The 15,384-nt window shown below is 38.7% G+C and overlaps 1 protein-coding gene across 1 annotated transcript; it reads right to left on the reverse strand.

Annotated features, from left to right (window-relative positions):
• Positions 1 to 379: 379 nt before the first annotated feature.
• Positions 380 to 1,120, reverse strand: LOC131944427 (atrial natriuretic peptide receptor 3-like). Its single transcript, XM_059305029.1, has one exon. The coding sequence runs from the start codon at positions 1,118 to 1,120 to the stop codon at positions 380 to 382; it is 741 nt and encodes a 246-aa protein (XP_059161012.1).
• Positions 1,121 to 15,384: the final 14,264 nt, after the last annotated feature.

Below are 15,384 nucleotides of genomic sequence, written 5' to 3' on the forward strand. Positions count from 1 at the left end.
AATTCAAATGGTTCTAAATACACGACCTAAAGTGATACAATTATCCTGTTCCGACGTTATACAAGAAGGTTATTCTCCAAAATTTAAGACTACATATTTATATATTTTTTCTTTTATCTATGTGTATTCATAGAAAGACTGTAATATTCACAGCCGGGAACGGTGCATAAATGTGAAACATGGGTTTAGGCCCTATGCTCCACAAAGAATAAAGAGTGACAAGTAAATGAGTTGTAGTCGTATTCTGTAAGATGTAAGAACGAATTACAATTAAATCTCGAATGACAAGAAGAGAAAGATACACATGACATATAAAAGCACAGAAACAGCGGAAGTAGTAGTTGTTGTTGTTGTTTGTAAGCTGTAGACGAGTACTGTTCTACTCACCGCTGTGCTGGATACCAATCTCGTGTCTGAACGTGCTCTCGTGGTTGGTGCCGTCATTGAGGATCATGAACATCTTCAACTTGACTACGTTGTTTCCTCGAAAGAGATGCGTGATCGCGCTAGCGGCCAGGTAGCAAAACTTCGGCATGATGCTGTCGGCAATGTTGCCGTCGTAGAGGAGAAATATTTTTTTCCAGTGGTAAAATGTCACCGTTTTGTGTAGGAATGTGGATAGCGAGTCTAAAGTCCAACCTACTCGGGTTAAAGTCGTGAAGTTTCCTTTCTCTTTGAGCTTGAACGAGTGGCTAAATCCACCAGGGGAGATGACTGGAAGATTCCAGACGCTTAAATACCTAGCCGACGGCGCTAGACTGTAGTCGCAGAACGGTCCTAAGAAAGCGTGAACGGTTCTTTTGTTGTTGAAAACGGCAAGCGGTGCGTCTTTCTCGCTGCAGTTGGTGTCGGCGTAGTGAAGCGCCAAGGTGATGTTGGTGGAGATGTTGTACTCATGGAGATGGCTGCTGGCGTGTTCTATAGCCGGCCTCGCGTCGGGAATGCTGAAGAAATATTTCTTGTCGTAAGGCAGGAGGATTGCAAGATGAAAAATATGCATAGGCGAATCCACCGATACAAGCCTGGCTTCTTGGACGTCCGTGCTGTTCAGAGTACTACCGAGCGACGTTGTCCACAGAAGGAAAGCATGGATGAGGACATTTGAGAATGGTATGGGCATCATGAAAATAGTGTTAGAGCGTAAGGCACCGCGGCAAACATTGGAAAAATGCAGGGACTAGTTTGGAAAAAACATGGCACGGATTCAAAGAAATCACAGCAGTATCCGAAACGTAGGCCAGAAAACGTTTACAGTAAATGTATGTAGTTCGTTTGTGTTAATCATTTCTGGATTCCTTATGAAAATACATATATATATATATATATATATATATATATATATATATATATATATATATATATATATATATATATATATATATATATATATATATATATATATATATCATTCTAGCAACAGCTCGTCAAACATATAGACCCTTACAAAAAGAGATAGATATTCTAAAAGCTAAATATAAGTCGTTATGTCATTTTTATGAACCGGAGCATCGGAAAGCAATTAATCAAGAAAACGTATTTCAATACAACAAATTATACGGGAAAAACTGCAATACGACTACTTAAATAGACCGATTAACAAGCATGGAAAACCCATAATTTTAAGCCAGGCGCAATTAGCCGAATTGTCAACAGTCTTTTAGGAATGCCTTAGCTATTTCGCGTGCGATTTAAAAAAAAACAATAGACAATTAAAACCAGTATTGAAGCAAACATGATATTGCGCAAAAGAAAAACGCTGTTTTGAGATTGAGTCCAATTGCTTATTAGATTGTATTACACTCTCGTATTTCAAATCGACCTGCATTTTTTTATAAAGATGCAGATGAAGGAAAATAAAATCCTAACAAAATCGTATAGCGGATTGCTAACGTTCACAGAAAAGTCATTGACCTGTAATATAAGTATGAAGGGCTATGAGGAATGAGAAAACAGAATAATTGGAAATTAGATGTAGCTGATTGAGCATCTTCGTCATGTCGAACTTAATAGTGTTGCAATATACAGTGAGTGCACATCAGATTCAGATTTTTTCTCAGTAGGAAGGGGGGGGGGGTGGGAGGGGGCGCACTTGAACTTTTCGGGTGAGGGTGGGCGGACTTAAACTTTCGGGGGGGAGGGTGGGGGTGGGGGGGGGGAGAATGTAAAAAAAATATATTTTCTATATAAACTATATTTCGCTCGAGGGGGGGGGGGGTAGACGTTCTTGGGGGGGGGGGGGGGGGGCTGCACATGTATAAGAGACATTTATATTTGCGCTTGTAATAATTGGTTGTGAGCTGGTCTTACACCAGTGATATATAACCCGGGTTCAATCGAACCCCATGTGTTGGGGTTGTCAGTCTAAGTGGTTCGGCGGAAGTCAAGACAGACACCTGACTCGTAAGGTACACGATCGGATTTTGTCAGTGAGGACGATAGAACAATCGAGAAGGGTTTGGTAAATTGCACATAAGAAACTGTCGCGGTCGGTACTTCCTAAAAGGTTAGGAACCACAATGTTAGAGAAGCTTCGTGTTTTGGGGTAGGGAGAGTGGGGATGGGAGAGAGAGGCATGGGAGATGGGAGAGAGGAGATGGGAGAGAGAGGCATGAGAGATGGGAGATGGGAGAGAGAGGCATGGGAGATGGGAGATGGGAGAGAGAGGCATGGGAGATGGGATAGTGGAGATGGGAGAGAGAGGCATGGGAGATGGGAGAGTGGAGATGGGAGAGAGAGGCATGGGAGATGGGAGAGTGGAGATGGGAGAGAGAGGCATGTGAGATGGGAGAGAGAGGCATGGGAGATGGGAGAGAAGAGATAGGGAAGAGAATTTATCAGCAAAGATTACAGCCCTAGATTGTACAAAAAAAAAACACCAAAAAAAAACACCCATTAATTCCTGAATAAAACAACACACATTAAACATTGATCTTCAAGCAAATACACATATCAACGGTCGATATCAACTACCTACTCCACGTCCGTTAACAATTCATTGAGACAATATGTGGATTCCTAATATCACTTTATTGTCGTAGATCTGTGTCTATACTTTTTACTAAGTTTTGACGAATTTTCTGACACAGTTTGTTGAAATACGATCACTAAAATATCGTGGTCACTTTCAAAGGTAGAACAAAAAACATCCATCCCATCATACTACTTTAAAACAGACCCTGTATTTATACTAAATATGACCACCCTCCCACACACACATACACACTAAACGCAATCTCCCCACACAACTACATCAGAAAAGTCATAACTCTCTCACACACGTGAAGTCGTCTGCAGATGACGTCAAGTGTATTGACAACAAAGAGCAGCACGATAATTGACACCAGCTTTCTTGTCATGTCAGCGAGAGGGTGTCAATTTGACATCATAAGATGACCGCACCTAATGCACGTGCATATGTGTGTGTGTCTGTGAGTTTAAAAACGTGTATATTGTGTGTTGATGCATGAATGAATGTACGAATGTGTGTTTGTGTGTGTATTACTGCATGTGCGTGCGTGTGATAGTCTGTGCGTTTGAATGGGAATATGTGTGTTGATGTAGATATACCAACGCACACATTATATTCAGTGTTATCTTATTTGTCGTAAATACATGTGTCATTATTAGTTATAGATATGATTATTTGGATACGGCCGAGAATATAGCACTGTCAGTTGGATTGTTCCAAGATGTAACATTAGTATAGGTGCAAGAATACATTTTCCATTCAGTCGTCATGCTCTTTATCTTGACCTTTTTAAATTTATTTTCTCTAATTTATCTCTCGTTTTTCTCTAATGATCTCCATTTCTGGTATTGTTTTCTAATTGTTCGTCTAACCTATATGTTTCTCTATATACTTATCAACAAGCGTAATATTGTTGTTTGTGTTTGCGTCGTGATTGTGTTTTCTTTCGTGTTTGTGTTTACTTTTCTTCTGTTCCATAGTTGGTACATTTAAAAACGATTCCCCCGTGGCGGAGCACGGGTATGCAGCTAGTTAATTTATTGAAGGTATACGCATTTTTTTGGTTCTAATTAGAACATATCATTGGTAATCAATGTTTACCTTTTCTTCTTTGCTTATCTTAACTTACGCGTAACAGGACAAAAACTAAGTACCGCTTCAGGTTTATTTTTTTCATTTTTTTTTTCATTTTTTCTTTAATGCAAGAAATTAAACGAAAACTGTATACCGTCTCTTCACCTTGCTACATAACTAAGACGCCTGTTTCACTTTAGACTATAGCTCTCTCTATATCTTTAATCCCATAATTCCATTCGATCTATCTACTCTTATTTCACCGCACTCAACGTGAGTACTCTACACAATGCTGATCTACGATAACACTTTTCCATAATGATTCCTTAGAGAAGACAACACACCTTGTTATAGATTTGTAAATGTTATATCAATATAAACCGCAGGCTGTAATCCAAAGTCAGGCAAAAAAAAAAAAATAACAACTTAAGTCTAAAAATAGACTCACTCTTTTTGTACCGTCGTGAAGACATTGATTTCTCTCCCTGCGTCTAGGGTGGGGATGAGATAATCGCCAGCCCCCGGGGGGTAGGGGGAGCTCACACGAGCACAGGCACTCGTCAGCAAACTGGGGCAGGGACCACCTGCAAGGATGAGAAGCAGGGACCACCGGCACAGGTGAGAAGCAGGGACCACCTGCAAAGGTGAGAAACAGGGATCACCTGCACAGGTGAGAAACAGGGACCACCTGCACAGGTGAGAAGTCGGGACCACCTGCACAGGTGAGAAGTCGATTCTGACAGGCGACCGTTGTAACGCAGTGGCCACTGTCGAATAGGTTTTAGCGACTGTAGTTAGCCGTTTTTGGAAAACGTCGATAGCTGTTCTTAGCGACTGTCAATAGCTGTTTCTGTTGACTGTTGAAAGCTGTTCTAAGTGAGCTAGCTGTTTTTGGAAAACCCCGATAGCGATTTTAGCGACTGCCAACATCGGTATCTGTTGACTGTTGATAGCTGTTCTTAGCGACTGTAAATAGCTGTTTTTGGAAAACATCGATAGCTATTTTAGCGACTGCGAATAGCTGATTCTGTTGATTGTTGATAGTTGTTTTTAGCGACTGTAGTTAGCTGCTTTTGGAAACGTCGATAGCTGTTTTTAGCGACTTTATGTAGCTGTTTTTCGAAAACGTCGACAGCTGTTCTTAGCGACTGTGGTTAGCTGCTTTTGGAAAACGTCGATAGCTGTTTTTAGCGACTGCCAACATGTTTCTGTTGACTGTTGATAGCTAATTTTAGCGACTGTAGATAGCTATTTTTGAAAACGTCGACAGTTGTTCTTAGCGGCTGTAGCTAGCTGTTTTTGGATAACGTCGATAGCAATTCTTAACGTCGGCCAACATCGGTTTCTGTTGACTGCTGATAGCTGTCTTTAGCGACTATATGTAGCTGTTTTTGGATAACGTCGATAGCTGTTCTTAGAAGCTGCGAATAGCTGTTTCTGTTGATTATTGATAGCTGTTTTTAGCAACTGTAGCTAGCTGTTTTCGGATAAAGTCGATAGCTGTTCTTAGCGACAGCCAACATCTGTTTCTGTTCTGTTGAAAGCTGTTCTTATTCATTGTCTTTATCTGTTCTTGGCCACGATTGATAGCTGTTTCTTGCAACTGTATATTGTTATTCTAGGAACCGCCAATAGCTGCTTCTGGCCATTTTCTATAGCTGTTCTTTGCGACTCTCTATAGCTGTTCTTTGCGACTCTCTATAGCTGTTCTTTGCGACTCTCTATAGCTGTGCTGGCGAGCGTCTAGTACTGCTTCTGGTGACTATCGACTGACGACAGATGATAACTTTCCTTGAAAACATCGATAGCAATTCCTGAGGAAAATCGCGAACTACTTCTAGCGGCTGTTGAAATTTATGTGTGTAGTAGCTCAACTTTTTCGCGACCAATGCGCAGACATATTTTCTATTTTTAATTTGCTCGAGGTATTTGAAAAGTGAAATTTAGGGTATCGAAACAAATTGAGATCAGTAGAGCACATCGATTATCGATATTTAGACAAACTATAGCCACGCAATGTTTGTATTACAAGTAGACATTGGGACAAACTATAGACCCCTCAAGGTTTACAAAGTATAGATCCCTCAATGCTTGTACTTCAAGTAGACATTGAGACACACTATGGACCCATCAATGCTTGACAAACTATAGACCCTCTATGGTTATATTACAATTAGACATTGTCACTAACTATAGACCCTTCAAAGCTTAACAAACTATAGACCCTCTATGGTTATATTACAAGTAGACATTGAGACAAACTATAGACCCCTCAAAGCTTGACAAACTATAGACACCTCAATGCTTGAGAAACTATATCTCCCTCGATGGTTGTATTACGAGTAGACATTGAGATTAACTATAGCCCCCCTCCCCCCCCCCCCTTGATGGTTATATAACAAGTAGACATTGTGACAAACTGGTACACAACAGTTGATATCTCTAGTGAATTACTCGTAGAATTTTTTCATTTCGAACCTGACTTCCCAAGAGGCAACTAAGTGAGAGTTCACCTGTTTCTGTGGCCTCGGTATATGAATGGATAGTCTGGTCAGTAGAACGCCCTGCCGCCTTTACAGCCTGCCTTGCTAACAGAGTGCTAGCCTTGCCAACCCGAAGGTCTCGAGTTCGAATCATGTTTGAAGTCCGTATAACGTTAATGAGTCCACCCAGCTCTGATTGGTACCTTACTCAATTTGGGGAAAATCCAGGTATTACTTGAGTCAACGGATAAATTACTAAAACATACACAACAGCAATAGCAGAAATGTAAGGGAATGCCTATAACAAGGGTCGGCAACCTTTTGAGATGGAAGAGCCAAAGGTTACATTTTACAAAATTTACCAGTTTTTAAAGAGCCACATTTTTGTTTTCAATATTTGGTATTTGATTAGGATTATGTAAATAAAGTTGATTTGTTATTTAAAATAAATAGCTTTAACTATGAAATGATATTAATCCATTAAAATTATACACATGTTTCGCCAAAATAATAAACTTTGTAATCAAATTATATAACTATTGGACTATCCCTATCCCAATCCTGTTTAGAAGCTCTTAACTTTTATTATTTTTTTTTTGTTTATCGACATGTCCTGTTATGGCGGTGTCTCCCATTAGCCAGTCAGGCCTCAACACGGCAAACTCCGACTAACTGGCTTGGATATCGGTTTGATTACCGTGTATCAGTCGCTTCTGTCCTTTGGTTCTCACCAGGCTTATCTGCTACCCTGTAGGGTAGACTCGTACCCCACCGTCCAGTACCCGGCTCAACCGTAAGAAGGTGAAAACTAAAAAACAACGTCACTCACGACAAATTCATGATTACTGACGAATAGGGAAATTCATTATGAATAAAATAACATTCCAAATGTAACGATTTTCGAAAATGTCGGCATGTGGGCAGTGGCAAGAAAGGATCTGTTGCCACGAGGCTGGCTACAGCACGGCTTTGGAGCTGGGCTGGGTGCCCAAGCGTCTATTAGCTGTACGTGTACTCTACTCCACCTATTATCACTGTTCTCTGATGAGTGTTTTTATTCTGTTTAAAGTTGTGTTCCTTTACAGTATAATATTTTTTTTAATGAGTTTTGAAAGTGAAATAATATAACTATTAATATTTGTGCAATGAGCTGGAGAGCCGCATCTTGCCATCAAAAGAGCCGAATGCGGCTCGCGAGCCGCAGGTTGCTGACCCCTGGGCTATAATGTTTTGGTAAAATCTTTTTCATTTCAATATATATCCTAATTTATAAAAGCCCAATGTGCGCACATCTCTCTCTCTCTCTCTCTCTTTCTCTGTCCGCAAAAAATTTTCGCCGGACATCACGTCAGAATCGGCAGCGATATATCGAGAATTTTTTACGGACTTTTGTTGAAAATAACATGTTAGATGTTTTAAATGTATAACCACAATTTTATTTAAAGAAGAAACATAAAAATTTAAGGCGTATTCGAATGTAGAGAAACAGTATTATTTATGCAACCGGAAAAGCATTAATATATGTGAAAAAGAACGCATAAAACTGTGACGTCACTATTGCTTATACATTAACTATTGACGTCATCTGCCTAAATAGCGAAGATGTTAGTGTACATTAAACCACGCAGGTGGTGCGGGTTCGAGACACACCAAGTCAACTTGGTTAATGTATTTATTTTTATTATGCTCGGGCTAAACTTAAAAAAAAATTCTTTTAGGAATCTAGATCTAGATCTAGATTGTCGGGTGTCCGATAGGGCACTTCCCGGCGCCGCAGGCGCTTCAAATTTGGCAGGATCTTGCCTTGGGGCGACAGAACACGGGGGCCGGTTGGCCGAAAAGTCTACGATGAGGGGGTCAAAACTGACCTCGACTGACCGGTACCTTATATGAGCTATAAATCGAAAAAAAATGTCCACGGATTAAACCTCTTCATAACTCTTGAGGTCGTAGACCGACCCTCGGGCGAATTAATTAAGCATGCAAATTCTCAATGTTTTCGAAAGCCTAAGCGAAGCTGGGCAGCATGCCTAGTCTACTGTAAAGCAGCTAAAGAACTATGTATCAATACACACATTTAAATCGAACTAATTTTTAAAAGTGACCACGTCTCAATATTAAATGTTTGATCTCAAAGTTTATGTCTTAAAAATAAATGTGTGGTCAATACAAATTAATAAGTTCTTAAGATTTTAACTCCTTCAGTCATTTGTCTTGGTCTAGTAAAGTGTCAATTATTAACATAACGTTAACACGTCAAGAATTATTATCATCCAGTAAAGTGCTTAATCGGCAGGGTATTGTCCCTTTAATCCCTCTGTAAACATCGACCCAACAAGCGATTAACCCTAGTTAAATTATGTAGCGTAATTATATTCATTAATTTAGATTTTTTTCGTATTATAACACATCATACCATCTCAAGGTTTGCAAACCACCGTATGTATGACTTTATATAAAATGTATAGTGCCCGCCCTCCTTCTCATTGTATAACATTTCTAGTTATACACCTCCCTCACAGCTTCTAACTACAGATATTTTTTTAAATTATAAATAAAATAATGCTACAATAGGAATTTGCGTGGTCGGGTCGGTAAAGCTTCCTAGTTTGAACCCCAAAGCAGATGAGGCTCGGTAGCTGGGGACGACAACTCTTCTAGGAGAGACAACTCCAAAATCAAACAACTGCTGCCTTGTAGTTTGTTCTTGGTTGGACAAAGGCTATGGAAGCAAATCCAAAAAGAAAAGCAGGCTGAAATCGGAGTCAATGGTCTCAATGGCGCATAACCAGTTGAAACGTATCCTTAATTGTGATGAAGGCGTGGTCGAGTCGGCAAAAAGCCCATGGTTGATAAATTCGAAAGAAAAAGTCTCGAGTTCAAACCCTCTGGCAGATAAGGCTCGATCCTCTCCAACACTAAAAATTAAGAACGAAGAAGAAGAAGAAGTTCTTGGATGGACAAAGGCTATGTAAGGAAGTCAGAAAATAGAAGCAGGCTGAAATCACAGCCAATGGTCTCAATTGCGAATAACCAGTTGAAGCCTACACTTAAACATGCTTGAATGAATCCCTTCAAACTATAAAATTAAGAACAATGAAGAAATAAGAAGTCAGGAAAACTGACAAATGGAAATCCACAATAACTAAGAAATTTGAATAGGTCAAAATGGCTATGGAAGGAAATCAGAAAAGAAAAGGAGGCTGAAATCGGGATAGGGTGCTTAACAAGATGACACGTAATACTTAATTGTGTTGGAGGAAATCACATCCAACATTAGAATTTATAACAAAAGAAAAGTAAGAAGAGTGGCAAATGCATGTTACATCTTTTAAAAACAAGTCGAAAAAAACGTAATGTGGTGTTAAAAAAAAGAACAATGTCGACTTATGATCGACTTTTGGATCTACCAATTTATATAACCAAGTCTTGATTTACCAAATTTAGGTCAATTTAGGACAATGTTTTATAGCATTGGTTAATAATACTACCTTACCAAATGTATCATAATTTAACGAAATTATAAACCACATCATACGTCAGAGGCGTTGTATAGCACATACACGATGTTCGTTTTCTTAACTCTAAGAAGATAAAACCGACATTATTTTTTCTAGATACAATTTATGTTTACTACGTAACAACATTGTATATGAACCCGGTACGAATAATATTTCTTAAGTGTAACCACGTGAAACCAGGATTAAATAATTAACAAACTCTGATTAGGTTTTTAATAAGATGCACTTTAATCCAAAATCGACAACTCTGGCAAAACATTTAATAGCAAATATTATCTTTGACGTCAAGGAAAGGGTTCAAGAAAAATATGATATTTTGTTTAACGAACCGATGACGTTTCCAGGAGGGCGAAGGTTAATGCGGCGTTATAATTAGGTGAATAATAATCAAGCACTATCGTTTTACTAGGTCTAGTGTCTTCCTAAACAAAAATGTTACATTTCGGCTGATTCCAGATTATATATATATATATATATATATATATATATATATATATATATATATATATATATATATATATATATTGATATGTATGTGTTTGTGTGTGTGTGACAGTAGGTATATACTGTTGACCGTTAGTGTTAGCAAGATGAACAAACACAGTTCTATACACCGGAAGTACTCCAAACATCTCTTTAATTTTAAGTGAAATGCCAGGAACTGATAACATTGGTTTGAAAATAAACATTGAGTAAAAAGGAAAACAACCTCCCCGCTAAACCAATTATAAAAATCGTTAAGTCGTAAGCCAAGTCTCGTCTTTCCCGGCATTGACGGGATGTTGACGAGAGTTGGACGAAAATGGAGGATTCTCTACCATTGTATTGACTAGTATTGAATACCGGTGCTGGAGTCTTGTCGAGCCGGCTGCTAGAAGAACCGGTAGCCGGTCGAAGGATCCGGTTTCGTGAAATATAATCCACGTAGTTTCCTGGCACGGAGACTTGTTCTAGAACTTCAGAACGACAGAAGTACGCCGTATCACAGCTTTATGGTTGAACCAACAACACTTCTTTGGGGAATATCCGAAATGACGTTTCTTATTGGAATAGATAGACTAACTCATAAACTTTGTGAAACAGGTAAAACGCGAACCTTCACCGATAGAAAATAATGATTGTGTCTTAGAACATTTAAAATGAATGCCCAAATAGTAAACCATCTCACTTAGATTACAGCAGTTAGCGACACAGTGATTGTATCAAAATGGATGCTTGAAGTTTCAAACAGTGTATGTAATTAACGCCAAGAAAACCAAACTACTGATGATTGCAGTAAATTTCTCTGATACTGTTGATGGTAAATATTTTAGTTGTAATACAAGAACATGGTGCTTAGCGTAATATATACCGTCCTCAGTATCTTGCATCGTAATAGCAGATACTAACAGTAAATCCGTTAAAAAAAAATTACAATTGATACTTTGATACGTGCGGATATAAGAAAATAGTCGGCGTCATGTAGTATTTAACATATACGATATTTATTATTACTAACGCCATATATGGGACGGCGTGGTCGAACGGTAGAGTGTAAGACAATGAACTTTACAGTATCGAGTTCGAATCTGGGTTAAAGACAGTAGCACAATAACATCCCGAGGTCACAGAAGCAGATGAACTCTACTTCACTTGGCCCGTGAACCTTACCTTACTTTTCAATTTCTAATGACTTGAAAAGTAAATACAATACTACAAAAACTTTTTTAAAAATCTTAATTTAATAAATAAAAATGCATACATGTTAATGTACAAACCACCAATCTATCCTTCACATATAAAAACATAGAAAAGTGTAACAAAAACCATTAAATGTATCAAATAAAGTAGCTCCAATTTCCAAGACACAAAAACACGCATTTGTTTGTTTTTGTGTCACCGTGCTAAAAAATGAACGTGCACTGTACCGTGTAATTTAAATTGATTTAACCTTAAAAGGTTTCACAGCTGGTTGTTATAGAGCATTCCCTTGCAGGAGTCTGTTATTGTTGGCTGAGCATCTCTACAATTATAGACAAAGGGGTTACATTTGTAGAATACAAACATCTAGTAATTGGTCCCTACGGAGTAGGCCTACACTTCAAACAAACAGGGCTGGTAAGTAGGTCACCAACCAGTTCTATGGCTCATGCAGGTTTGATTGAGCCGTAGAACTGGTTAGTGACCTACTTACCAGCCCTATTGGCAAGACGAGGTAGAAAACGTGAAGCTACGTGAGATGTAAGGACAGGGAATAGTAGAAACGCAAATTATGGAGAAGAAATGGCGACAGACGACACAGACTTAAGCGAGATAGACCTTGGAGTAGAACCGCCGGGGTAAGTGACGCAGGGTTCGACCCAGGCAGAGGCGTAGCGACCCATCCCGGCGCCCGGGGACAAACTTTCAATTTGGCGCCTCCCTCGGGAGCAAAGTTTCAATTTGCATCCCCTCTCAAACTTTCGATTTGTACCCCCACCTTAAACTTTCGATGTGTACACCCCACCCTCAAACTTTCGATTTGCATCACACCCCCCTCAAACTTTCGATTTGCACCCCCCATTCAAACTATTTATAATGCAAAAATGCAACTAAAATAACATTTTAACTTGTATTTCCAACCCATTTTGGCACCCCCTAAGGTCGGCGCCCGGGGACATATGCACCCCCCCCCCTCGCTTCGCCTCTGGACCCAGGAAGACGTGGACATGTAGCGTGCTGGGGGAGGCTGAAAGAAGAGGAAGGAATTGGGAACAGTTAAAAAGAGTGGCAGGAGACGGTGGGGAGTGGGAAGCTTTGACATCGAACGAAAAGGGGAAAACGGTGATGATGTGTATATATTTGTATGTCGGAAATTTTAGGCTAGGAGTTAACAATGTGTAACTATGATGTACATGCTACAAAGGGATATGGGATAATGGGATAATACTAGGATTAGGCTTGATCATAAAAACTCTATTGAATAGATAACAAATAAGATGTGCTGCAGAACAAATAGTCTATGAGCAATAAAAGGCAATCATTCATGGTACGACCAGTATAACAGATGTTAAGGAAAATAAGAAAAAACATACGTACTCATACTAGAGAAAAGAGGTATGCGGTAGAGGAAATTAAAAGATAAAAAAGCAAAAGAATATGGGGTTGGTTTCATGATCTGAGACGTATAATAAGCTATAAGATTATACTTATATCTACTGGTTGAAAAGGTACAAGGTAAGTCATTTATGTCTTGGGTATCAAACCATGTTACTTTGATATATATGTAAGCCATGGTAAGTAAATAATGGGTCCATTAATTCTTTATAATAAGTTATAAAAATCAGTCGATTAGATGGCTAACTGCAAAATATTTGTTCGAAAAGATCAAAGAAGAGTGCAGAGTTTCTTCCAGGCATCTATTTGGGGGGGGGGGGGGGGGGGGGGCTTCCCGAAGAAAGTCTACCCCCCCCCCCCCCCTCGAAAGAAATGTAATTTATATAAAAAATATATACTTTTAACTGTGTCCGCCCCCATGGAAGCCTTAGTCCTCCTGAAGATTTCAAATGCCCCTCGGAGAAAAAAGTCTGGAAGAAACACTGGATGAGTGAATAGTAACGACAGTCCACATCCAGAGTACTGTCTTCATAACTCTTACTCGCGCATATATATATATATATATATATATATATATATATATATATATATATATATATATATATATATATATATATATATATATGTCCATACAAAATATACATTACAATTGGGATGCTGGGATTTACCAATACAGTCTAATGGCCGACACTCTCAGCACACAATACAAATGGAGTCATATAATTCGCACGTGAGAGAATATCTCCCAACCAGACAAGAGCTACGTCACCACGCCTCCAACCCGCCTGCCTGATGGCTCAGCTCCATCTGTTTCTTTCTAGCAGACGTCAAAGTTAATGAGGCGGCAATGTTTGAACTAAGTGCGAAATGTAATCAAAAGATGGATGGGGTTTTGTAATACTTTCATCCGGGGTTTTTTTTCGGTTTGTTTCGTGGCGATGCGGAAAGATGGACGCCTTTCACAGGTGTTAGGGTTGGAGGTTATGTGACGTAAGCATTTGGGATTTGTTTGGTACACTTTTAAAAATATAAACCAAAAACATGAAATTAGTGAGTTTGTTTTGTAAATTGTTGGATTGTGATGTGTTAATTTATTACAGATTTTTTTTTAAATATTTGTATTTAAAAACAATAGATAGTTAGTATTTCGAATACTAAACAACAAGATTTAATACAACTTAATTTCATATTTTATGATAATTATCAAATCAGCTACATGTGTCCAATTTCATGAGCATTGAAATTTTTTGTTCGTGTAGGTTTTTTGGTTGACAATGTGTATTGTGCAATGCACGATTTGACTATTACTTTATTCGAGACAGCAATTTGTAAAACGGGTGGATTAAATCGAAAAGTCTAGAAAGACTGATAAACCGAAGACATTGAAATACAAATAATTTAACTTAGTAATGACATACGAATTTAATTTAAGAAGTTCATTAGTATGGAAGAAAGTGAAAGAGACCTATAAAAAACAAAAAATGCGACGTTCTATTATAGTACGGAAAACGCAATATTAAGACACAATATACGATGACAATGTAGTCTACGGGTACAAATACCATTCAAATAAAAAGAGCTGGATAGGTAATACTTTTTTTATACCAGTTTTACATTAATCATTCAAGATTTATACTCTAACACTATATTTGTATAATTTCCTACCGAATACAATTTTCTAAGACAGCGATGTCGAATTTTTATTTCATCTTTCAAACATTGCACCCACTGTGGTGTAGAAACATCACGTGCGCTTGGCAGTAATTTAAAAATCACCTCTATAAAAAAAAAGCGGAAGGATTTAACGAAACAAAACAGTAACAACTGAAGACACGCGAGATGCTGGGGATAGATGATTGGGATAGAGAAGGATTTCTCGTTCAATTGAACTTGGCCTAGATTCTCCTGTGCTTACTTCGTCAAGTCGTTCAGTGCAAACTGTCTTACAGTTAAATTGAATGAAGAAACACAAATCCTCTTTAGACCTAGATATCTAGTGGGTAGATGAAGTAGAGTTCAAATGTTTCTTGACCTCTGCACATGAAGGGCAAAAGTGGTCAGCACTATGCCTAGTCGCACTATCTTTCCCTAACATGAGTTAAGTAAAGTTTCCCTTTCAAAACCTGACGGTCTATGGGGCAAGTGAAGTAGAGTTCACTTGTTTCTGTGACCTCGGCATATGAAGAGATAGTGTGGTCAGCACTATGCCCAGCCGCCTTTACTTTCCCTAAAGTGAGTTAGGTACCCACTCAGGGACAGTCTA

The sequence above is a fragment of the Physella acuta genome, unplaced genomic scaffold (genome assembly GCF_028476545.2).
Source record: "Physella acuta isolate Inbredline_101_S28 unplaced genomic scaffold, ASM2847654v3 ptg000492l, whole genome shotgun sequence".
NCBI classification, from domain to species: Eukaryota; Metazoa; Mollusca; class Gastropoda; family Physidae; genus Physella; species Physella acuta.

What these genes read in the sequence shown, in the direction of transcription:
- LOC131944427 (XM_059305029.1), bottom strand. Translation starts at nt 1,120, where the DNA reads ATGCCCATACCATTCTCAAATGTCCTCATCCATGCTTTCCTTCTGTGG.